General features: G+C 36.2%; 2 protein-coding genes across 3 annotated transcripts in view; one reads left to right on the plus strand and one right to left on the minus strand.

Annotated features, from left to right (window-relative positions):
• Window positions 1–19609, plus strand: part of LOC132124694 (chemokine-like protein TAFA-5) — a 63028-nt gene extending 43419 nt beyond the window's left edge. For both annotated transcript variants that reach the window (XM_059535826.1, XM_059535825.1), the window contains exons 2-4: window positions 4183–4332; window positions 17108–17235; window positions 18867–19609. In XM_059535826.1, coding sequence (XP_059391809.1) covers window positions 4183–4332; window positions 17108–17235; window positions 18867–18875 — 287 coding nt within the window. In that variant the 3' untranslated portion in view covers window positions 18876–19609. The remainder of the gene's footprint in view (window positions 1–4182; window positions 4333–17107; window positions 17236–18866) is intronic.
• LOC132124693 (proline-rich protein 5-like) overlaps window positions 1–25607 on the minus strand; it is a 106212-nt gene that overhangs the window by 68606 nt on the left and 11999 nt on the right. The window lies entirely within an intron of this gene.

The following is a 25607-nucleotide window of genomic DNA, read 5'->3' on the forward strand; positions in this document are numbered from 1 at the left end:
AACTCTAGCGGCCGTCCTATCAAACCGAGAAGATGCTATAATCCATCATGTGCTACAGACAAACACCTTCATATGTCATTCACAGCTACACTTGATCACAGTGGCTCACAGACTACATACTGCTAATGATTGCAATGTTCAGATGCAGTTCTCTGATAGGACGCTTTCTTCAGTAGTGAACGTAATTGTAGCGTAGATGGGGTTTAAAGCGGCCATATCACAAGGAATCTAATTTTCTTTGATCTTCTGAGATAAAAGTACTATAAAACGTACCGTTACTTGGAGAACTCAAAATAAATCACATTTATTTAGTTGTTTTATTACTGAGTATGGATTACCATGTTATGAACATTAGTTTACTTTTAACAATATCCTTGATCATTTCAGACTGATTCTATCTGTTTATGTAGCATATTTTTCTTTGAACTGTAACTCAGACATCCCCCAGGCAGCATTTATTTTATTTTACTTCATTATTTTCATTTTATTACTGGCTGTAGAGTTTACTTATCTATGATCTTTTTAGTTTGATTCTAGTGTCTGTGGTGCATCTGTCACAATATAATTCAGCCATTAATATATTTATTAAAGCAGTTTAATAAATATACAATTCTTTATTAATACTTTGGTTTTGGGAATCAAGTCCACGCTTTATCAGTCAGCTATAAAAAATCAAAAGGTGAAAACTTAACGGTTTAAGACAACCAGCATCAGGAGATTTTTGAGTTTTTTTACTTGTTTTTGTAGAAGATATTTGGCTTTTTGTTGACTTAAAACATCAAGTTGAAAAAAAAAATCTAAAATCTCCTAAAGTTTTCTGACTTTTAGATTTTTTTTACAGTGTACAGAAACAGTGAGAAAACTGACCATTAAATTATAAAGACCAGAGGGGGGAGTGGAGGTGAAAAGCTAAATTCTGGTGGTTTCTGGTGACCTCAAGAATAATGAATGAACGAATAAATTAATAAATTAATTAAAAATGAAAATATTATGTTTACTTTATTCTATTCTTCGTTATTATTGATTACTTTTATCATTAAAGATTATTGATATTAGTTTTTATTATTAATATTTTTTAATAATTACTATACGTTTTTGTATTATTATTATTATTTTCTATTCTATTTTTACTCTCTTATTGCTATTTATACGTATATATATATATATATATATAAATATATTTTATATATTATATAAAATATATATATTTTATATAAAATATTTTTATTTAAGGGTTGAAATGATGTGAAATTGCTTACTGGATGTATGGTTATAACAAAACTAATAATCAGTTATATTCCTGAAAGAGATAGCTCTCTATGATCTGTGGTAGTGGTTAGATGAATAAGTGTTTGTCTTTCAGGTAATAATAAAATGACCAGTTGTGACCGACTGCCTGTTGAAAGCTTGGCAATGGATAACCTAATTATATACATAAGCCTTATTTTGTAAGGAGGTTGGGGGTGTTGAGGCATCCTGGCGCTGGATTAATCATCATCTAACATAAGCACTCTCTCAAGAGGTTGTACCCTGCTTATCTGTCTGGGTTTGTGGATCTGCAGCCCACCCTGATTCATCAAGCTTTTTCCTTTGACACGGTCACTGCTAGGAAATGATTCACCGTCACAGGTCCATATCCAGCATATTGCAGTGGCTTGATGTGAGCGTGTGTATAGATTCTTGTTCATGCAGGTGCAGGATAATAGAGGAACATTGAACAATGGCTGCAGTGTGCAGCTTCAGCAGAACTTGGTCCCCATCAGTCTGCTAACAAGGGTGATGCCTCAGTCTACAATATTAGTAGGGAAACTAACAGCTCAGCACCATAAAAATCCATTTATTCTATCAAAGCTGTGGGCTAGTTACAAATACAGTGCACTGCGGTGCTCATATGGGAGACGCAGGTTCAAATCTGGAGTGCGATATGCTCCGATTCTTTTTTCCTGTACATTTTGCTTATTTTCCGTCTTTCTGATTTTTATAAAATAGTTAATAATACATATGAATCAGTTTGAGGGCTCGCTTCTGACATATCTATAGAAGAACACTGTCACTGCTATCAAAGTTGGTTCACTAATCATTAAAGGCTTATACTGTGTATGTACCTCAACCACATCGCTCATCCCTCCCTCATCCCTACTCATCTCTCACCATTTCTGCTACAATTATGCTATCAAATCATGCACCATGCTATTACTTTTCTTAGCAATTATTTTCACCTGCCAGAAGATAAATTGAGCAAAATAAAAAAATCCATATTTTACACTGAAGAAGGAACCTGAGTTGGGCTGCATAATTTGGGGAAAAATCAAATTTTTCTGATAAACTGGGATTGCAATTAAAAATGCTGTTTTGCAAAAATGCAAAAATTATATATTGGGTTATACATATTGTTAACATATATTAATATTATAAATATTAACTTGTCACTTTAATACTAGTATTACCATTACTAATTATTACTATTATTAATAAACTACAATAATAACAATAACGACCTTAATTGAACAATAAGAAATATTACTAATTGTAATATTTGTGTAATATTTCATTGTAAAATAAAGAGCATTTAAGAAAAAAACAATTATTTTACAGTACAACTGTAAATATTAAAATACTATTATTCCTCTATTTTTGTAAACAGCTGTTTATAGAAGCTTCTTATTAAATAGAATGATGGGGAGATGTTTGGTGTATGTTGCATTCCCAAATGCAATTAAAGGGGCCGTTCACCCAATAATTTAATCTTTGGTTGTATGCGCTGTAAGCAGAGCAGAGAAGAGTCTGTGTGACGCATTTACATGTACTGTGTAGGGGTGTAAGAAAATATTGATGTACGTGAGTATCGTGATATTTTGTTTGGCGATAGTGTATCGATTTTCAAAACCGTTGTGTTAATATTTAAATTAAAAAAAATCATACAAGATTCATGGCAGTCTTCATCTCTGAACGACAGTGAGAGTGACAGGAAATACTAGCATTAGGGCATGCCACTAATGTTAGCATTAATATCACTGCTAGTAATGGAGGATGAAAGAACTGTCCTGTTTCTGGTTCGGTGTGAAGAGGCTCGCACGAGGCAAGGTGGGCGGTAGGGTCACAGCGCAGCACGGCTGCAGCTTTCTCTCATTTTGGGGGCGTTTTGTGCAGTTGGGGTGGTGCTTGCGACGCAGTTTCTGCGATTCCACGCAGAACATAAATACAAAATGAAAAACCTGTGAAATCCAAGTGGAAAGGTTCAACATCTGTATTTATTTTATTTTACAATTGTTTTGTTTTGTTTAGGAATCTTGTAAGCACTTTTTTATATATTAAACAGATGTAATTTTTTGTTCAGATCAAAATGTTATGACGTTGTATGTATGCCTGCGATTTTAAAATCGATTTTGTGTAGATTGTCAGAGAATTACTCTGTGTAGTAAATGCCAACCAGTGTTGCCAAGTCTGTGGTTGTTTTTCATGTCCGCGGGTTGAAGCAACAATACCAATAACGTGAAATTTAGCGCCTAAAATACTAACTTTACAATGCAACCCTGCCAAAAAACTTATATTTTAATCCCGGGAAGCAATTTTTATTGGGGAACCTCCTGGAAACTAAATTGGACTAGTTTTGGACAGGTTTTGAGAAGCAACTGTGCAGGATTTGTTGTGAAAACCTGGCAACCCTGATCTGAACGCACGTGCTGGAGATATACTTCTAATTACAGGAGCGTCTTTACTGATGAGATGCACATGAAAATCGCATTCGATTTTTTGCACAGTCCTAAGCCCTAGTTCTGTGAAATGAGCTGATTTGAGACACTGAAAACACCAGCTCATAAGCTGCTCGTCTGTAAATAAACACAGTGCTGCGCTTCACTCGGAAACATGCAGGGTGTACATTTATTTAAATAAATCGCAGCCCTAGACAGCCCTGAAAACATACAGCCCTAGACCTGGCACACATTAAAGGACCAGTATTACTGACTTGGGCCCTCAACCACCCATAAAACCTTCATAATCACAGAAACATGCTAAAAACCACTCCGAACATTTAAGCAACAGCCTGGCAACCAGCCACATCATTCTAGCACTGTAGCAGGGAATTTGGCACCATTCACATTTTCTTAAAGATTTGATTGTCATCCAGGTTGTATTGAAAGCCCAGCTGACATTTCTCTAAACTCTTTGTCCTTCATTCAGGTCAGCTGGTGGCGGGTACATGTGAAATCGTGACTCTGGACAGGGACAGCAGTCAGCCAAGGAGGACCATCGCCCGGCAGACGGCCAGGTGTGCCTGCAGGAAGGGCCAGATTGCCGGCACAACCAGAGCCAGTCCAGCATGTGTGGATGGTAAGAATAAGGAGGGGCTGAGGTGGGACTCATCCAGGCTTTGGTGCCACTGCCTCTAAGCCCACCAGAGCATCCATAGCTGGGGCTTTCAGATTCCAGTCTGATCCGTGAGATTACGCTGCTCAGTGAGTGTGGCTGAAGTGTCACTCACAGGATTTGGGATGTTGCTAGAGGTTCCATCAGTGACTGAGGTCACGTGTGCGAATGTGTTACGAGGTGACGGACGCTGGGGAAATTTAGAGTTGGTGAGATTAGCTCCGAGCTGCTGTGTGTTATTTAAATAGCTATTTATTTAAATAGTTATTTAAAAAGCAACTTCTGTAAACACAAATGACTAGTGAATCTAGACTACAGGTTGTCATATAAACAAACTGGAGTTTCTGAAATCTTTAAATACGCAAAGCTGCATTTTTAGTCAAAGGGTTAGATGATTGAAAGAGTTGCAGTTCAGTAAGTGAATCAGATGTTCATTCAGTGGATCCGATGTTAATGAGTTCATTAGATCAAGGACTCATCAAACTAGCAAGTCTTTTTGAGTGAGTCAATAAAAGAAATGTCTCACTGGAGTAATTTGTTCATGAATCAGACTGTGTACATTTGTTTTTGTAAGCATCAATCTTCTGCTAAGTGAATCTCACCTACCAGTTTTAAAAAGCTTTTAAAATGTTTAAATACACAAAAGCTTCATTTAAAGTCGAGCATGACTGAAAGACTTGTGGTTTATTAAATGAGTCAGATGTTAAGTAACCGATCTAATGGATTCAGTGAGTTCATCAAATGAAGGATTTATTAGACTGATTCAAATGAATAAATCTTTTATAATGATTCAAAGGTACCGACTCATTAGAGCCAATTATTCATGAATCAGACTCTGATCGTTTGTTTTTGTTAAGTACTAAACGTTTGCAAAAAAAATAAAATAAAAAAAGGTTGTCATATGACCAAACTTTCTAAAATCTTACAGTAAGTGAATCAGAAAGTATTGCTTATTCAAAGCAATAAGTCTTTCTGATCGATATATTAAAAGATCTGGCTCGTTAGAGATATTTGTTCATGTTAATTTCACTGTACATTTGTTTTTGAATACAGCTGTGAAGTGAACATAATGGAAATATGTAATACAGAGTCTTTTTCTCTCATTACTTGCTTTTCAGCTTGCTTTAGTACTGTATCCTAGAAGCAAATGAGAGCTTTTTGTAATTATATTTGCCATTTACAGCTTTTCCAAGTACATTAGTTGTGTTCCTTTTTCTTCAATTTAGTTTTAGTCTTGCGTGGACTGGCCTGCACTTATCTTCATGTGGTCGTATGTCTTTTTGCCTTCAGTTGTTGCTATGACACCCGAGTAATTTCAAGACATATTTCATAAGGTAGGAGTTTCTTCATGGCCAGATGAAAGTAGGTGTTCTGGAGTAATTGCTTTTGAAAGACACAGTCCTCCGTGTTTCTACGACCTTACATCACCTGTAGTGGGCTACACCACATGCCAGTCAGTAACCCTGGCTGAAGAAATGTCGTAAAAAAGCACAGAATCCAGTAAACAATAAAGTTTACAAACAAAAAACGAGCAAAAACAGTAAAATCATCTCATGGCTTACAAACCAAATTGACAATAAAAAGCAGTCACTGTACTTTGGCATTTTCTAACAAGATAGCCGGATACAATTTCTCTATCGGTGCGTGCAGAGGTCTCGAGGCTTTGGCCTTTCAAAAATGCAGTTATTTCATAACAACTAATAGATTCTGCTCTTCAGATTGAATTTTAAGGCTTAGGAAGAAAATCTTAGTGTATCCAATCGACAATTTACCCCCTGCATAAGAAGACAATCTTTTCTTGAACTCCACCGCTCCCTCAGTATTTCCTTAGTCTTGTTTGTCATTTAACTATTTACCCCACTCACTTTTAATTTTGTGTAATTTGCTACTCTGCGTGTCTGAAGCTATTAAAGAAATATTGATTTCTTCAGTTGTTTTGTTTCTTTGGTTAAAAAGCTTCTGCTAACTATAGCCTGATCTCTTCAAATGAGGCAATGCTGCTGTTTTATCTTGTTCTTTGCCCTGTGGCTTTATCTGATAAAAGGCAGGTAATCAGACAGGTTTTGATACTGAGAAAGAATAGCCGCATGTCTGCCATTATGTATTAGTACCAAGACTGCCAGGCTTTAGTCTCACGACAGCAGGACTGAGGAAACATGCCCTGCTGATGGAAGGTGAGCAGACTTTTTTGTTTAGCACATTGAAGACCATGCAGTAAAACAAGATGACACTGTAGATCACATGTGGCTCAATGACAAATAAGAGTGTGTGGTGAAAAGAGAAACATTTAAAACTAAAAATCTAGTGTAACATATATAAAATTCCAAGCTCATGTTTCAAAATTTTATGCCATTTTTAAGAGTAAAGGTCCTTTCACACTGGACGCGATTTTGACGCGCGAATAATTCGCGCGATGGTATTATTTTTTGATCAGCTGTTTGTGTAATGAGTGCTTTCACACCGAACGCGAATGTGCTGAGGCAAAAAAACGACTTTTATTTTTTTCGCTTCGATGTCGATTTTTTTTTACTTTTGAGGCGACAAAAAGGCTTCATCTGAGTCTCATTGGCCTGTCATTGCCCGTCAAAGTGTCAGAATATTTGAGATGACTAATCAAATCAAAGTAGGCGGGCTTTGTGTTCACAGACGCTGCAGAACGCGAATTTTAGCAGTAGTTCTATGGGCTGATGTTTTTAAGAGGACAGCTCACCTTAAGCAGACTGCCAGACGCTGCTCCGGATCAATTGGTTCCCTGAAGTTTGTGGTTTGTCTCGTCAGATGCGGTGCCACTATCTGAAGGAGCTCCTCGAATTGTCCCACAGACATCCGAAAGTAAGTGCGGAACCGGCCATGATAAAGTTTTAGCTCCTGTACAAGATTGGCATACTCCCCTTCAGACTCTGTTCTTTAGGACTGGGTGCACCCAAAACCTTCTTTTCTGTCTTTTAAAGAAAATGAAAAGCTCGTCTTCACTGGATGATGATGTTGAAGTGTCCATTTTCTCAACTGTCGGCGCGAAAGTTTTGGAATGTTGAAGCTCTCTGGACGTCACAGACATCGCAAATTTGCGTCGCGGCTGATGTGAATGGTTTTGACGCGAACTATTCGCACGCGAACTATTCGCTTTTTCGTTTCGCTTTTTCGTTACGCATCCGGTGTGAAAGGGCCTTTAATCAACTTTAATCTAAAATGTCATATGGTGCAACACCCCCAAATGTTTGTTTAAATAAATCTGACTGTACACATCTTCACAGTTATTTCAAAAATGTTTTAAAATAAAAGTATTTTTTACAAATATCATGAATTATTATGATTTATTAATGAAATAATTAGGGATGCATCGATCCGATACTCAGGATCGGTATCAGCTCCGATACTGGGATTTTTTGCGGATCGGGTATCTGTCAGACGAGGCAAACTGTCAGACGAGATCAAACTGTGTGTCGCATTCGGTTACTACTGTCAAAACAATGAAACTCTCATCAAGAGCACACATAACTGAGGTTAAAAACTGTTCAAAGAAAAGGCTCAATAAATTAACGCACATAATAATACACTATGTATCAATATCTCTTCACTTTGTGCTAGTGATGTCCGGTTCGCAAACTAATCGTTCGATTGAACTGGCTCTTCTTAGTGAACCGGTTGAACCAGTTCACCAAATCGGACTCAATTGTTTGAAATGGTTCGCATCTCCAGTAAGCATTAATCCATATATTACTTAAGTTATTTACTTTTTTAATGTGGCTAACACTTTCTTGGAGTCAAAATTAACCAATATCCCGGAGTAATTCATTAACTCAAACAGTATACTGACTGAATGGCTGTGAAGAGAGAACTGAAGATGAACACGAGCCGAGCAGCTTGTGTTTTGTACTAACTGTTTAATGTGGACTCAGAGGGCTGCACAGCCTTCACACTGTGACTCAGTGTTGTTTCAAGCTCGTCATTCTGCACACGGGATGCGCATAAGTGCTCTGTGCCACTCTATATGGGTGCCTTTAGTATTATAATATTTTTCTGTGCAATCAAAGATTATTAATAGTCTTTCTTGTTCTGTCCAATCTATCGCATGTTGCTGCCTTTATTACTGTGCTATACATTTAAAAGAAATGTCTTTTAGATTTCTATATAAATGTATATACATGAATGTATTTTACAACAATACAAAGAGCAATGTGTAACATTTGACCAGATTTTAGACTTATTCACTTTTATTTGTAAATAAAATATTTCACTTGATTTTATTAAATTATCATGCACCCGTGATTTTTCTAAAATCTATCTTTTGCTGCTGAATTATCCACTAATCTAGTTTAGAATAGTATTTTTGTCATAGATTATGATTATATATTTTTTCAAATGAAGTGGTGTATATGTAATAGATTGTGTTTAACACACAAAAGAGTGATGATCAGGTCAACACAGAGAAGTATAGAAATTCTACATTGATTTAAAAAAAAACTGCGCTGTATCGGATTGGATCGTTATCGCCAGATACTCCGAATTTCCGGGATCAGATCGGTTCTGAAAAAATAGTATCGTTGCATCCCTAGAATTAATCTGAAATAAAATATTCATTTTTGGGGAGTTATGACATTTTACATACTGAAGTAATCAGTCATTGTTATAAAAATGTCAAATTAGTGTATATTAAGAGTTTATATATATATATTAAGGCTTCACAATATTGGGGAAAAAATGACATTGCGATATTTTATTTTTCTGCGATATATATTGCGATATGAAATCTAATCTAATTTTTTTTTACAAACAAAAATGGGGTGAGCACACTTACATTCTCATTTTAAATTATTTAAACATCAGAGTATTATTTAAATTGGAGTAATTTATTTGTTAGTAATTTTAGGATATGGTTTGAATTGTTAACATATTAACTAACATGAACTTACCACAAGCAATACTTTTGTTACTATATTTATTAATCTTTGTTTATCTTAGTTTATAAAAACACAGCTGTTCATTGTTTGGTAATGTTACTTCACAGTACATTAACAATGTTAACAAATACTGTACAACTTTTGATTTCAACAATGAAGGCTATAGCCTAAATGTTAAAATTAACAATGTTGTAGAAGTGCAGTTTAGTAATAGTAAATGTTAAATAATGTAGTTAAATAGTTTAATAAATAGAACATTATTGTAACGTGTTACAGATTTTTTTTATAAACAAATTCAGACGTCTCGTGAGTTCAGTGTTGGCAAATCAACACATTATAATTTATTATTCTAATTACTATTAGAATCAGATTTTTGAAGGATCATGTGACACTAGAGTCTAGAGTAATGGCTGCTGAAAATTCAGCTTTGTCATCACAGAAATAAATGAGATTTTCAAAAAATGCAGCATTGGCGAGTGTAAGAATTCTTTCAAAACATTAAAAACAAAATTCTCACCAGCCCCAAACTTTTTATCTGTAATGTATACTTGAAACCTGAAGGCGTAGCACTTAAGTATATCATGGTGTTTAATAAAAATGAAAAGCTCACACACAGACTGAAAAATGGAAAACATATTCTTTGGCATGAAACCAGGATGAAATTATGTATAATTCATGTTTGTAGTATAATTACATTTTCACTTGTATAAGTACAGTGACAGGTCAGTTCTAACTGCAAAAGCGCCTGCATGTAAAACGAATAACAAGAAAAGCAGAGCCGAAAACACATTTGCTCTTTGGAATCTCTTAAGACGTCTTGGGCAATGACATCGACATGGCAATTAGAATGAATTTATCATCAAACCAACAGGAAATTAAACCGTCATGAAGTTTTCATGTAGAACAGAATCAAAGTGGCCTGGAAAGATCTGTCATCAATATCACATCAGACAGAAAAAACTAAACGAGAGGCGGCTGCGGCATGTTGGGACACAGAGGGACTGCGGATTCTGCCTGGAAGCGGATGGGAAGTGACAGCAACAGAACCCAATTCCCTCCGCTGGTGGTAGCAGGGAGGTGAGAGCCGACAGCTGGAATATGCCCTGAAAACTATGCAGAAAGTCAGAGGAAGGAGAGCATTTTAACAATTAGACAAGGTGATCGTCGGTCAGGTGTCAGGATAATCAAGTCCCGCTCACTGAAACACCTGCATTAATTCCATATCTTTGACTCCGCAATCGAATTCAGAATGTCAGCCCAAGGATTAGTAATGTTTCCCTAGTCACACAGCCTAGATGGATGTGATAGGTCAGAGCTGACCTCAGGCAGCCAATTCGAAAGCATCTGCCTCGTATCGCGGGTGTCTATGCACCAGCATTACAAATGGGATACCGGCTCCCCAAAACATTCGGGAGTGACTCGAGACATTCTGCACCATTAATCAAGACACCAAAGTCAAGATGGAGCTGGCTTCATATAGGGATTATATCACGTCGGGGACACCAAAAGCTACAACTTCCATGTTCATGTTTTTTAGATTTAATACAGGTTGCAGTAGCTGGCATGGCTTTAGATTTTTATAAGGACAGATAAGGACACAAAATATATTGTTATTTGGCTCACCCACTAAATAAACACAGAGACTTGACATAAGTGGTCCCACTAGAAACTAATTATATAATGCATCCTCTGTGTTTCCACAATGCTTCACAATGCTCTAAAAATTAGCATGCCCTGTGATGAAGTGTCTGCAGGTGTGCCCATGATAACACAGACTCTCCGCCTTGACTCCTCATATATTATTTTACACAAATGTCCTCTCACAAAGATACCTTCATTTTGTTTTCTAGAATCAATTACGGTGGTGAGGACAATCAGTGTACACATATTTGTGCATTTGGTGATTAATCCAAGTGTATTATTCTGTTTCAGGGGCGCTATCAAAGCAAGTTTTGGGATGGTGTAATAAAATGTTTTGTACAAAATAGAGATACAGTGTATAATTCAAAAGATACAGTATTATATTTTACTATTGTTAACTAAATGTAAAAACATTTTAGTCACTTGAAATCAATTTTAGCTGAAATAAAATAGAAAAGGCTAAACTTATTGTATCATAGTTGCCATTCAACATTTCTCATTTTCATTTATTTTAACTGAAATAAAAACTACTTAGGCATTTTTTTAATTACAAAAACTAACTCAATATTAATTCAAAATATATTAATATTAACTGAATCTAGTAGAATTCAGTAGAATCTCAATCATACTTAAACAGCATTGGTGTGTTTGTACATATGTATTTCTATAATATATAAATATTAAAATATATTTACTATGAAATTATAATTTAATAAACTGAATCTTTAAAATGTTAAAATGTTACATTATTAATAAATATTAAAAAATATTAGATTTTGTGCATACATTTGATAACTTCTTCATATTAATTATCATTATTGAATACATTAAATAAATTAAAATTACTGAATTAAACATTTTAATGGCTTAAAGTGTCAAGATTAAAATTTTTAACTTTTCCAGTAAGTAATGCTAGGTATTCAAACAAAAAACAGTTCTTTCCTTGATTTTGAATTGAGTATGACTATAAGTGATAACTTGTGGTTCAGATGTTTATTAAGTAACTGATAATACTGATTAGAGTTCATTTAAAAAGGATTCATTAGACTCATTCAAACCAGAGAGTTTGTGATTTATTTTTAATAGATCCAGTGATTCATTCAGATTTGATTTTTCTTCATTAAGATTCATTCAGACTGATGCAAACCAATAACTTGTGACTGACTCATTAAAAGACCTGGTTTATAAGACTTGTTCATTTGTGAATCCAGCTACACTGATCATACTGTATCTTTGTTTTTGAGTGGAATATATGCAATAGAAAAATCAGCAGTTTTGTGAAAAGTGCCAAAGTCAATACTAGTGTAATAGCATTGTGAGAACTATTGATGCAAAACAACAGATAGAAAATATTCATTGATATTCAAATCCAATTCATTAGCTGGCCAATTTATGACATCATAAATTCCCCTCACTGATTTCATCACAGTGGGGGGCTTACCATTGAGAACAGAAGGGGCTTGGCTTAGAAACGGTTTGAAATGTAGGCTCATGAATTCATTATAAACAACAACATGTGTTACTTGTAAATTATGGGCATTTCTTGTGTAAGCAGCACTGATCTGAATACTAGTGTGTGCCATTACTGTGAATGTTAAACATATAGGATTCTCAAGCTGTGTCCTCTGTAAAAATGTATGGACAGATGTTTGATGTTCTCGTCGGTGCCAAACGTTTGAGTAATCGCAGTCCGCTGCAATGAGCAGCCCCTCTCATTTATTGTCCCGATAAATCTTGAGTCCGGCCTCTGCATCGGTCATCAGTCACAGCTAAAGTCTTAACTGGGGCAAGAATGACAGGGCCTTGAGGACTGGAACTACCTTTTGCTCAGAACATTTTGAAGAACCCATTATTAAAATCAAATTTGGGTTTAAAAAAAAAATACAGAATTTCACCATTACAGTGCTTACATGTAGGAGAGATATTCAGAATTGTTGTTTTTGATGTGCTTTTTATTTGTCCATTAATAAAAATGTTTAAATAATGTCTCGGATGTAAACTGAAAGGGATAGTTGACACAAAATTGAAAATTCTGTCATTATTTACTCACACTCGTGTTGTTCCAAACCTGTATGAATTTCTTCAGTTGAACACAAAAGGTATTTTAGAAGGTATTTTGAAGAATGTTGGTAACCAAACAACTGACGGTAGCCATTGACTTCCCTATGTATGCAATAGGGCTTGCATAGACTTGTCGAGTAGTCGAGTGATTGACTACTTCAACCACTAGTCGGTGCTGTTGGAAACAATGGACTAGTTGAGCATGCATTAACCATAATGCGTACAAACAGTTTGCAATACGACATGATTTTTAGGATTACAAAATTGCGTGTAGCCGTTACTTTCTATGACCTTATCTATGTTGCATGTAAAATTAAAATATGTAATGTAATAATTAGGTGTGTGCCTAAAGCCGAATTCCTTATTCGGAATGGCACGGATAATGGGATCAAAAATGAATAACAGACAAATAAATTCCGAATAATTCTGCCTGAATACTCGGCTGAAGCTGGCACAGTCCGGAGTTTGCTAGATAACAGATGAGCCAGGGGATCAGTGCAATATTATACAACAAACCTCTAAAGTCAGAGTGTGAAGTGAATGAATGGAAACTTTTTGAGTGAAAAGAGCGCAAATCAAACACAGCATTGCTGTTGCCTCTCCGTGCATCTCTCAGAAATCAGAGCTTTGCAAGAGTAATATCACCTATAATAATACATCATACATGTTCTTATTTTGTATATGTTTAAAATGCAATGATTTAAAGCTTAGGCTACGATATGATACGAATGAATGGATTAAGTGCAGCACGTTCACCAATCAAACAGCGCGTCAGTCTCAAAAACCAAACCAGTTCTAGTAGGCTGATAATCAGCTTCGATGCGGATACATTTTCTACTTGTCCTACGTGTTTGCATCTTTACCTTTTGCTGGTTTGCGCGGCACACACACATTTGTTTAGTGAAGTTCACTAAACATTAAGACTTGCTTAAAATGTTCTGCGTAATGAAAATGTGCGCATTGAATTGATTCAGTCGTGTTCAAATGATCACTAAACGTTTATCATGACATCTCTCTGCTTGCATGATAAATGTTATTTTAGAAATTAATAATTATTTTAGTTTAACATGACATACTTGTTCAGTGATAACTATGAAAAAAAAGATAGCCATAACAGTCTTATCAATGCTGTATCCGAATGCAGATATGAAAAATGTTGTGATTGTTACAGACATAAATACAGATTCAAATACTTGCTGTTACATGAAAATTTTAATATGTAATGTCATAATTATAAAGCTTTGACAATTTACATATGTAATTGTTGCATACGGCTATGAATTAATAAGCGTTTATTGATAAAAAATTTTTTTTACAAAAATTTAATGTCTTTTCATTTACAGTAGCATGAACCACAAGTAGTCGAGTAACTCTATTTTTTAAATAAAAAATCGACTAGTAGAAATCAGTAGTCGTGCAACCCCTAGTATGCAACTATTTTTTTTTCATGCGTCAGTTTTAAAGCAGTGAAGAGTGTTTGTTTTTAATGGGATCATCTTCATATAAAGCTGACAATGAACAGTTACACCAAAACTTTTCAGCTTTTTAGAGCTTTTCCAGCTCTGATATTTCCTTCAGAAAACGCAATTTTTGCATTGAATAATTCTGATTAATGATAAAATATTTGTAAATTGCAGAGCCACAGCTGAAAGGCACACACAATATTTTACGTATACAAAAAAGAATTAGAGAGAAATCATTTTGGGTGTGATAATGGAGGTATCCAGTGATTTGTCACAATTTAGATCCCATCTGTAGCCGCAAAGAGAGATGCATGAATAGTTAGCAAGGAAATCTTCTCACAAGAATTGATTGCAGGGATTATTTTGATATTTATTTTGCCTTTTTCTAGTTTCAAACTGCCAACGTGTGGATACTCCAGATATACAGATTATAATTCAACAGATTTGATTCCCGGCATCTAGCAATAAGAGGGATGTTAAGAGAGATGTTTTCATTCAGAATCAGGTACATAAAATCTTTATCTGGACAAAGTCACATTTTGGTCTCAGTAAGAAACTTCCATATTACTTTTGTGCCCCTTTGACCAGAAACTCCAAGTTCAGAGAGTTCTTTGATGTATTGATTCAGAGGCACTTTGTGCACTCTGTCATAGTCTGTTTGGCATCCGTGGAGTGACAGTCTCAATAGCCTCAATGTTCAATAGCAGGAGACGAGGGACAGCTCATTAGAGACAGAGTCTGGGAGCTTACTGTGTTGTGCTGACAGGACTCTCTTCGGCTGTTGTTTGTGGATTTGTTGACTTTACTTCTTTAAATTGTTAAAATGTTGATGATCTGTCTTGTGTCATGCATCACTGGAGGCCGGAGTGATCTGACATGTTGCCCGGGACAGGCAGAGAATGAGTTAGAGGTGGGATCTGGGGGGGTTTTGGAATAGCTGAGTATTTTACTTTGAAATAAAGGGTTTTTGGGGCATCATTATTACAGTATGTCAACTTGACAAATCCCTAATGCAAGACCAGACATTTATAAAATGTAATGGCTCCTAGAGCTTTCCAGCTTTTCATGTCCTTCAGTCTGACTCGGGATGCTGTTACTTTGCTTTCTGATCTGACTTGAGCTTTTCCCATAGAGCATTATCAAAAATCACATAGAACTTCAGTGAAAATCTTGGAATGTAATCCAGTATACCTCCATCCATCTAATTACTCATCTGTCTATTTATCTGCCTATATATACACATCAGTCCATCTAACAATATGCCAGCATATCTATCTATCTATCTATCTATCTATCTATCTATCTATCTATCTATCTATCTATCCATCTATCCATCTATCCATCTATCCATCTATCCATCTATCTATCTATCTATCTATCTATTTATCTATCCATCTATCCATCTGTGGCACATAAGGTCAACATAAGGCCCATAAGGCACTTTTTTGTCAAGACAACTTTTTTGGCGGGGAAACCAACTAAGCTTAATCAACTAATATTTGTAAAAAATTCTGCAAAACTACATATAAGACTAATGTTGAATTGCAGGCGAATATTAAAACATAGATAAGAACACCAATGGCTGCAACCTACGGTTTTGTGAATCATGCCTACAGAATGAAGATGTACTGAATTTGCATGAAAGGCTCTTTTATTTGTCCTTATGGCCCAGGGCATAACAGTGAATACTAATGCTGGAGATTAGTAGCGGAAGCTAGTCCCTAGAGTAGATGCTGTGAGGAAAACATTCACTACATAACAAACTACTTTGAGTTTGGAAGGCATCTCTACAACTATTTTTTACCTTTAAGAACGTGCCTTTTCCTTTGGTGAGAATGACATTTCACCTCCATTTGTACACTTTGTTAGCCTTCCTCTAAACGTACAAATGCTGCCACCCTGATATTTATGTACTTTTGCCTCCCTGGGTTATATTTCACTCTGATTATCATTTTCTCTACCTCACAAATAGGCCTACTCTTTTCTCTCTCTCTCTTTCATTTTCTCTCAGTTTCCCTCCCTTCCTCCCTCCCCTTTTTCCCTCTCTCTAAGGGCCAATTGGGGTGTCACGGTATGCAAATGAACATGTAAGGTGCCCTAGTTATTATAAATAGACATTTATGTTTGATTAAGTGTAAAAACAATCTTACCTCAGGAAAAAAAATTCTCACTGTTGGACTTCAGCGATTTGTTTCAAAGAGAAAGTCTTAGGATATTAGGCCAAGTGCTGGAGCGCTTTTCTCTCATTGCTATTTGCCTTTGTTGCCTGAAATGTCCTGATTTTTACCATGTCTTGACTTCTTGAATTTTACGCATTCATGGGAATTCCTTTAAGACAAACTATGTTAGTCTATGTCATACAATGGTTTTATATTTATTAACTAAACTTAACCTTCGTTATATTAATACATAATGCTAAAATCATTTATTAGGTAAACTTCCTCTACTATGTATACTACTATTCTGTCATAATTCTTTTGCACATCAGGTGCACCAATGAAATCCAGAGTAAAAAATGACTACACTATGATAAGCCCCACTCTATGTTTAATTTCATATTAAATACCATGTTTCACAAAGAAATATATGGTCTTGTGGAAGTGAAATAGGTTGGAAATGTAATTTATTTGATTTAACTTCCTCTTCATATTCATTTTCCTCTTCTTTTAACAGTGAGCATTGTCAGGAGCAGACAGTGGTGTGAGATGATGCCTTGTTTGGATGACGAAGGCTGTGACCTATTGGTAAACAGAACGGGCTGGACGTGTGCACAGCCGGGAGGCCGAGTGAAAACAACTACTGTAAGTGCCACAAAACAAAACAACTCTGGACTTGCTTGTCAAAAAGGCTGGTGTCATGAAAAATAACCTCACTGGATTCCACGTATAATGCTATCTTTGAAGAATAGTAAATATCACTGTATGTTTCACTTACAGAGAATATAGTTTTTTAAAATGTAATTAATAATAATATTAAAAAAATGCTTAAAATGTTCATTTTAATTTAATAAAATTGAAGATGCAATATAAAACAATGACACCCTGAAATTGTATATAAGTATAGATGTTTTTATGATTATGTGTAGTATCTTGTAAGGGATCCGTAAAAAAAGTAATGTATTTAAAATATATTTATTTCATACTAAGTAATCTATTAACATATTTAATGACATGTCACTTAAGACTAAAATAATTATTAAACTTCATTCAGAGTACTACTTGTGCACAATGCACTATCCTTAATATGAGATATTTAGGGTGTATTCACACCTGTCTTGTTTGGTTCAATTGAATCAAACCAAAGTTCGTTTGCCCTCTTGGTGCGGATCTTTTGGGCAGGTGTGAATACAGCAATCACACTCAGGTGTGAACCAAACAACCGTACCGACACCCAGCTGAAGAGGTGGTCTCAGTCCGCTTCCAAAAGAACTCTGGTACTGTTTGTTTAAGGTGTGAACAAGACCCAACCTCAATCTGACCCAATTGCAGAATTCACGCTCGGAAACAGACAGCTCGCGCATATAGTTTTTTAGTTTTTCATTTAGATCTTTCTATAGATATATTCATCATGTCTGTAAGGAAAATATTCGCTGAGTTTTGGTTAATTTTTGTGAAGCGCTCCTTCTCAAGACAGACGGCAGAAAGCACATCATAGTTGTTTACTTTACAAAAGTACAACATTTTGTTGATATTGTGAGTGCACACAAATAAAAGTAGACCATATAGTGCTGAATTATGTATTATTTTTACCTTCATGAGCAAAAATGACAGCTTATTTTAACTTATTTTCACTGATTTCCTGCAAATCGCACTTCAGCTTCCACTTTTGGCACAAACGATTGGATTGGCGCCTAATAGCGTACATTTATGTCGTTTAAACGTTTAAACTAACATTGTGATATGCTTTAAGTATTTTATATCTATGGAATTTATTTTCAGCAAGTTGTTATTACAACATCGTATGACATTTGTCTCATATGATGCTCATAAGTCTCTTCATATTGTGTTAGTAGCTGAATCAAATCAGTTAAAGAATAGAAATTGCACTACGAAAGATTGTTTTTGCAATTGCTTAATCTTAATTTGTTTTTCAAAGATTAATCAAAGTCTTATTTGTTTGGAATGACATGAGGTGAGTTAATAATGATAGGATTTTCATTTTTGGGTGAACTATCCTTTTAATTTATATACAGTCAAAAAGCTATAAGCTACAGATTTCAATTACAAGGTTTCATTCATTAGTGTCACTGGCATTGAGATGGCTTTTTATTAAAATTTAAGAATACATCTCCTACCTGTCTTGAATATTTGTCTACAGTACATCCTTGTTTAGGGTCCAACCAGGGAAAGATCTGGGACAACACCAAAACCTCTCAGAATGAATAATGTGTCATGTTATATGCCCTAACTACTGTGTTGTTAAATCCCACCAGGTATCCTGACGCCAATGAGGGATGATTTTCCCAAGAGAGGCGCGACGTACGGAAGCACCTCGTCATTCTCCAAAGCTACAGCAGGGCGGGGGAGGGGAGCATTTATCATAGTCCTGTTAGCCCTGTCTGTCAGTCTCTCCATTAGTCCTTCAGTCTCATAAGATAAGGGGTGAGGACCTCTCATCATGGAGTTTACGTGGACCATGAGGAACGGATCCCCCTGTGCTGTCAATCAAAGCTGAAATGTCCAACGTTTTGTTTGCTTATGCCAAAACTGGCAATATCGGTTGCAGGATAGTTTGCGACCTGGATCTTGAAACGTGTATGGATCTATCAAAATTTTACAGACCAAAGAAATACGGGCAAATTTCTGTGTGGAAGGATTTCCAATATGAACACGGACACATACATCAGCTGCTTCAGCTTCCACAAACGCAAGCAAAAACACACATACCTGAGCTTTGTAAGAAGTTTTTCCAACCGAGCACACACAAAATTGACAAAAAAGACATTTGCGACAAAAGTGTTGACTTTTCTGTGATTGTAGGTCTGCTGCCATTGTTGTGATTTGGACTGAAATCTGTCAGGATTGAAAATGTAGCAAATGTGGCAGTGGATTTGTCAAACCGAACATTATCTCCCTGACCTGAAGAGACTAGCGCAGACTTGCGCTTCGGGAGAGACCATCCTATGTATTTTCAGAGTCATAAAGTTATATATATATATATATATATATATATATATATATATATATATATATATATATATGTATATATATATATATATATATTTAACAGTTTTATATGATGTACCTTTGTAGCGAACCTTATTTAACACTGACAATGTGATCCTATTCATAAAGGGTGAATTCAAAACAGTAACGTCCTGGAAAATTATTTACACATTGCTTTTTTCGCAAATGAACATAGAAAGGAAAATAGTGTAATTGTATATTTGTGAGTAAACTATTGTTTTGTATCACCATTCGACAATATACACACACAAAGCAACTGTAACCCACCTTGACAAGGTTCTATTCGTCAGTATACGGCTATCGGTCAAATGTGTTTTACCGCAGAGATTGTACACTGGCAAATTCATCTTATAAAAACTGTTTATGTGTCAGTCCTTCTGTGATATCTGTCATATGGAGACGGTCACCCCATTAAGATAATGGCCCTTATGAGATAATGGCCCGTCCGCCACCATGAGCGCCGTGTCCTGCGTGGTTTCTCTTAGACCATTACTTTGCCCTTGTTGGCCCCTCTCCTCCTCTCTCAGCGCCAAGCCTGTGGAGGAATGCTGCTGTCAGCCAGGCTTCAAGCTTCATTTAACATCACTAACAGCCCACATTACACACGGCGTCTCTCAGCTACAGCTGCAGTGCCCCACAATATCACCCCCCTCACTGCCCGGCCCAAATGTAGGGTTTGAAGGAGAATGATGTTGGCTTTATTGAGATCTTAACAACTTGCATTAATCATTTACTTTAGTTGTAGGTCAGAAAAAGTGTCCCTTCAAACCTGAAGGTAAATATGCTAAGATGCTAAAATACATTCTTCTACTTCAGTTTAATATGCAAAGACGATAAAGCCATTTGTAGGCTGATTCCCCTGTGAACTGTAAACACTGTGTTTTCAAAACATTTTTCTGTTTAAGAATCCTCACCAGCTCGACCAATGATGTGAGGTTGGGTGGAGCTATTTGTTTGAATGTTGTCGGTTTTTAATTGTCACTTCTTAGAACGGAACTTCAAAATCAGTAAAGGAGTAACGATACTGAACACCATACTTTAAAGTAAAGTATGTTTTTTTATACACTAATCTTTGTGGCATTTTTAAAACAATTTGTTTGCTTGAGAATCTTGTCCTGCCTGACATAGCAACACCGGCTCAGCCAATGGGGTGAGTTTGGGGCGGAGCTTTCTGTTTTTGACCAATAGTAAAGAGTGCTCAGGAAATTTTGTTTGAATGCTGCTGGTTGTCTTGTTTTTGAGAAGGTCTTAAAAACGTATAACTAAAGTAAATTACTAATATATGGTACCGTTCAAAAGGTTGAGGTCAGTAAGATTTTATTTCATAATTTCTATTTTTAAGAATTAATACTTTTGTTCAGCCGGTATGTATTAAACTGATCTAAAGTGACAGTAAAGACTATTTGCATCATAGGAATAGATGACATGACACTTTAAAATGTGTTCAAACAGAACATGTCAAAACTTCACTGTTTTACTATATTTTTGATCAAATAAATGCAGCCTTTGTGAAAAAAAGAAAAACCTTTAACAAACTGTAAACATTGAAAAAAATCCTGACCAGCTTGCCATGATAACATTGGCTCAACAAATGCGTTTTCAGAAAACCTGTTTGAAAACAGTCCTTATTTTTGCAGCTCTGTTTGGTTTGATTTTACTACTGCCTGTAGTTTTTACTATGAGGGCTACTGTAGATTATGGGTTTACTCTGTGGCATAATTTGATTTATCCAGTTAAAAAAAATGAGACATTTTATATTATGCAGTAAGTGTTGTCATCTTTTTTTGTCATTTTATTGATATCTGTTTTAGCCACTGAAAATGTCATTGTGAACAATTAGCTGTTCTAAGACAACCTGCAACGGTGGTGGCGGCGAGGCACGAAGATGATTGGCTAAGGTAAAAAGGCTCCCTTGAGTTCATAATCAGGGTTTGACATGTCGCACTGAACCATCTCAAATTCCCATACAAATCTTACCGGCTTGGCTCACTCATCCATGGACTAAATGAGAAAAATTACAGACTTTGCCAGTTCCCTTAAAATCCCATTTACATTCTGTCAGCTTCTATTAAGGACGAAGATCGTGACAATGGGCAAAAATATGCATGGGAGAGAAATCCAGCCCCAGTCCATCACGGTAATTCCGACCCTGCTTACCAAGGCGCCACTTGATTTCTCCTCAATTTGGGCTTCCCTTCCCACAAGCTGCACACTAAACAGACGCTGATAAGCACCCTTCCTGAAAACCAACTTTAACAATCTCATACAATTACGAGCACCAGTTACAGTATCAGCCGTAGATTAGAGGTACTTGCTGAGCTACGAATAAATAGCCGGAAAGACCCGAAAAAGAATGAAAGGACAACAAGGCAGGGACTTTGATTTTCATAGCTCTACGCCTCAGCTGATAGTTTTCTCCAAATAATTTTAAATGACAGATTACCATAGATTTCTGTAATAATCCGGATTATCGCAGTCATTACAGCCACATTTGATCAACGAAAAAAAGTATTTTCTACGGTCACACATCATTATGTGCATTACGGCTCAAAGCGGGTGGCGATCTTATTTCAATTAAAAATTGGCATGCCTATCAATGTGATGTCTCTGTTTACTGAACTCTTTAGACAAAGACGTCATCTGCAATTCAAATGATTTTAATCAGTAGACACAGAGGCACAACATTGATAGGATTGCTTCATTCGTTTAGCAAAATGTCAAAGCAAATCATAGGGCTTCAGCTGTGTTTATGAACAAGCTCCATGTTTCAGATTTGCAGGAGATTAAAAGGAGATGAAAAGCAGTGAATGTGTAATTGTGTGAAATCTAAACTCAGGACCCTTTTTATAGTGCAAATTTCTGATTAAGGCAAAACCGAAGGAGAACTCCCCGCAATTATTGATAATTGCGAGTGGCCAATTATGTATTAGCATGATAAAAACAAGTGCACACATAAAGGAAGACAACTTTGCACCTGAGATGAAGACAAGTGGAGGGAAGCGCTTTGCCCATGGGGTAGGCAGACGTTGCTCGAGTTCCTCCAGGCCCGTGTGGTGAATTATGGTCTGCCCTTCAAGCAGTCACACAAGCTCGCCATTAATCATCTCTGGCCAGTGTCCCCTTTCTCAAACGAGTTCTGGAATGTGTTTCCAAACCTTACTGAGACCTGGTTGTCACCCTACCTGTCCACCCTCAGCCCCTTGGGGTCCTTCACACGGGACCATAAAGATGAAGCAGTGACTTTGTTAAGGGAGATAGTTTCCAACGGGACCAAACATACAACTTACATTGCCAGGGTAATTTTGGGATTCGGGCGAGTACTTTGAGGGTCACGCGGAATGAAGCAATGTTTCGTAAGAATTAATTGAATTGTTCACTGAATACACAGTCAGCATAAGCAGGACCGATGAGGCATGAATGCAGTGTGGAACAATGTGACCTCCTGCGGGACAGTCTCGAGTCCTGGAGTATCCTACAATAACAAATTATGTCTAAAGACTCTCCTTCTCCCATTTAAGCATGACGTGTTTGCCATTGTTACTGAAGTGAAGGTCAAAGATATGTCAGTGTGATTCAGTTTTTGAGAGCTAACCTTCAGGATGGATGCAGAATTAACTAAATGTTGTTACATATACTACCCTAAAATTTACAGACCTTGAGGGCAGGCTGGTGGGTTTGTGAGGCCTCAGGCAAGATTAGGAAAATGTCTTAAAAAAAAAAAAAAAAAAAAAAGAATTCTGTGTTAAGAAGGTTAAGAATCAACTCTTTCAGTCTTTACATGGCTGTCTGCATTAGGTGTAGATTGTAATCAGAAATGATTTTTTTCATTTAATGTACAGCAACAGTGTTTTCAAATCATGTACTAATGATTGAGTTTCAGTGCACGCGAATGCCAGCAAAGTTATAAGTGAGAAAATTTGTACTTGTACTTGTAAATCTGAGGTATTTTGTATTTATTTCCCTGATAATATACACAGAATTACCATCAATTATACACCCAATGTGCACCTTTTGTGCTTTATGTTGCATTAGAGCTAAAACCAAATTTCTATAAGTAGGACCTTAAAAATTGCCTACAGGTCACAACAGCTTTGATGATCCTTGTTGAGGACACTGCAGACGTTTCTACAGAAACAAGCCAGAAACCTTTCATTACAGTTTCTATGTCAGAGGTAAAGCTCTCAGCGGTAATGCGCTGCGCTACAAAACAGTATCCTCCGGTGTCAGCCGTGCAGCAGCCAAACTCTGAAGCGCAAAGGCCGCCTGCAAAATAGGATTATAGAGATGCACACCAGCAAGGCAGCATTCCTCTGACCGCAAGCCATTCTGAGCTGAATCTACCAAAACTGATTGATTCACGTCTACGATTCACCAGACACCTGAATGTCACCTTTCCACATGGCTGCCATTCACTGCACAGAGTGATTGAAAGAAAGAGCAGAGGTGAGAGGGAACGGGATGTTTATGGCACAGCGAGATATGAACTTAATGCAGGAACACAGAAAGGAAGACGGGTGCGAGGGCAAAGGTGCACCGAATGACAACGGCGAGATATGGGAACATTCATTTTGTTACAGAGGTCTCTAAGTCTTCATTTCCAGGAGTCTCCAAGTCTTGGTGGAAACATCTGATAAGGGCCTGATGTCAGCATCTTCATTTCATTTTCTATCATACTCACATTCTTCACCTTGTTCATCTTTCCAGCTCAGGATATTTAGTACAAGCCAAAGCGATGTCATTGTCACGACCCGAAAGGAACTTCCAATATTTGTCATTTAATATGTTTCTACTGAGCTACAGTAGCCTAGGGGTGCACTACAGGGCACAAATTTCATGATTTGATTTGGATTACCAAGCATGCCATTCGATTTGTATCCGATCTCGATTAAATTTGATTTGTTACCGAATCATTTGGATGTGTATCAGGTATAGTACATCAGTTTTTCCTCTGATGGAAAAAATCTCTCTCTCTAAACTAATACTGAAAAAATTCCACTTTATTTTACAATGCAGAAGCAAGCCATTTTTATTTGAATGTGCAAGTCTTTAGATTCATTAGCATTGGTAAATACTGTAACTAAGAATAACCAAGTGCAGTAAACCGAAAACTATTTGCACTAAAACCCCCAAGTGTGTTTATGATTATGTTTATAGAAATGTAAGGAACATAATAACAAATGTGACACTGGACCCCAAAACCAGTCATAAGTAGCACATATATATTTGTAGCAATAGCCAACAGTACATTGTATGGGTCAACGTTATCAATTTTTCTTTTATGCCAAAAATCATTAGGATATTGAGTAAAGATCATGTTCCACTAAGATATTTTGTACATTTTGTACCGTAAATATATCAAAACGTAATTTTTGAAGAAATATGCATAGCTAAGAACTTCATTTGGACAACTTTAAAGGTGATTTTTTCAATATTTAGATAAAAAAAAAAATTTGCACACTCAGATTGCAGATTTTCAAATAGTTGTATCTCGGCCAAATATTGTCCTATCCTAACCAACCATACATAAATGGAAATCTTATTTATACAGCTTTGCATTAATATTTTAACAATGGCTGTCATAAAAATGGTTTTCATGATAGATTCATTCAAACATACATTAAATACTAAAGAACAGGTTGAATAAAAATTTTATGAATATGTAATATAGTGCATATAATTAGAAAAACACTGCTAGAGTTTCTAGAAAACTATTAAGTTTATGCTCACTGAATTTCAATTCTTAAGGTCAAATGTAATGCAATGTGACGTGATTTACTGACATTTTTACAGGATTGAAACACTGATTGAGTAATTATGTTGTAATTGTATCATTCAGCATACTTTCTGGGGTTTATTTCATGCTACTTGAACTAAAGATGAAGAGGTGATCGGTTCCTGTGCTGCTGCTTTGGTTGAATTAAGGCGCTAACTCGATCTGTCTCAGAAATAAAGCGTGTCGAAGCAGTATTTATTGAATTTCGGAATGA

Source organism: Carassius carassius, chromosome 43 (genome assembly GCF_963082965.1).
Source record: "Carassius carassius chromosome 43, fCarCar2.1, whole genome shotgun sequence".
Classification (NCBI taxonomy): Eukaryota; Metazoa; Chordata; class Actinopteri; order Cypriniformes; family Cyprinidae; genus Carassius; species Carassius carassius.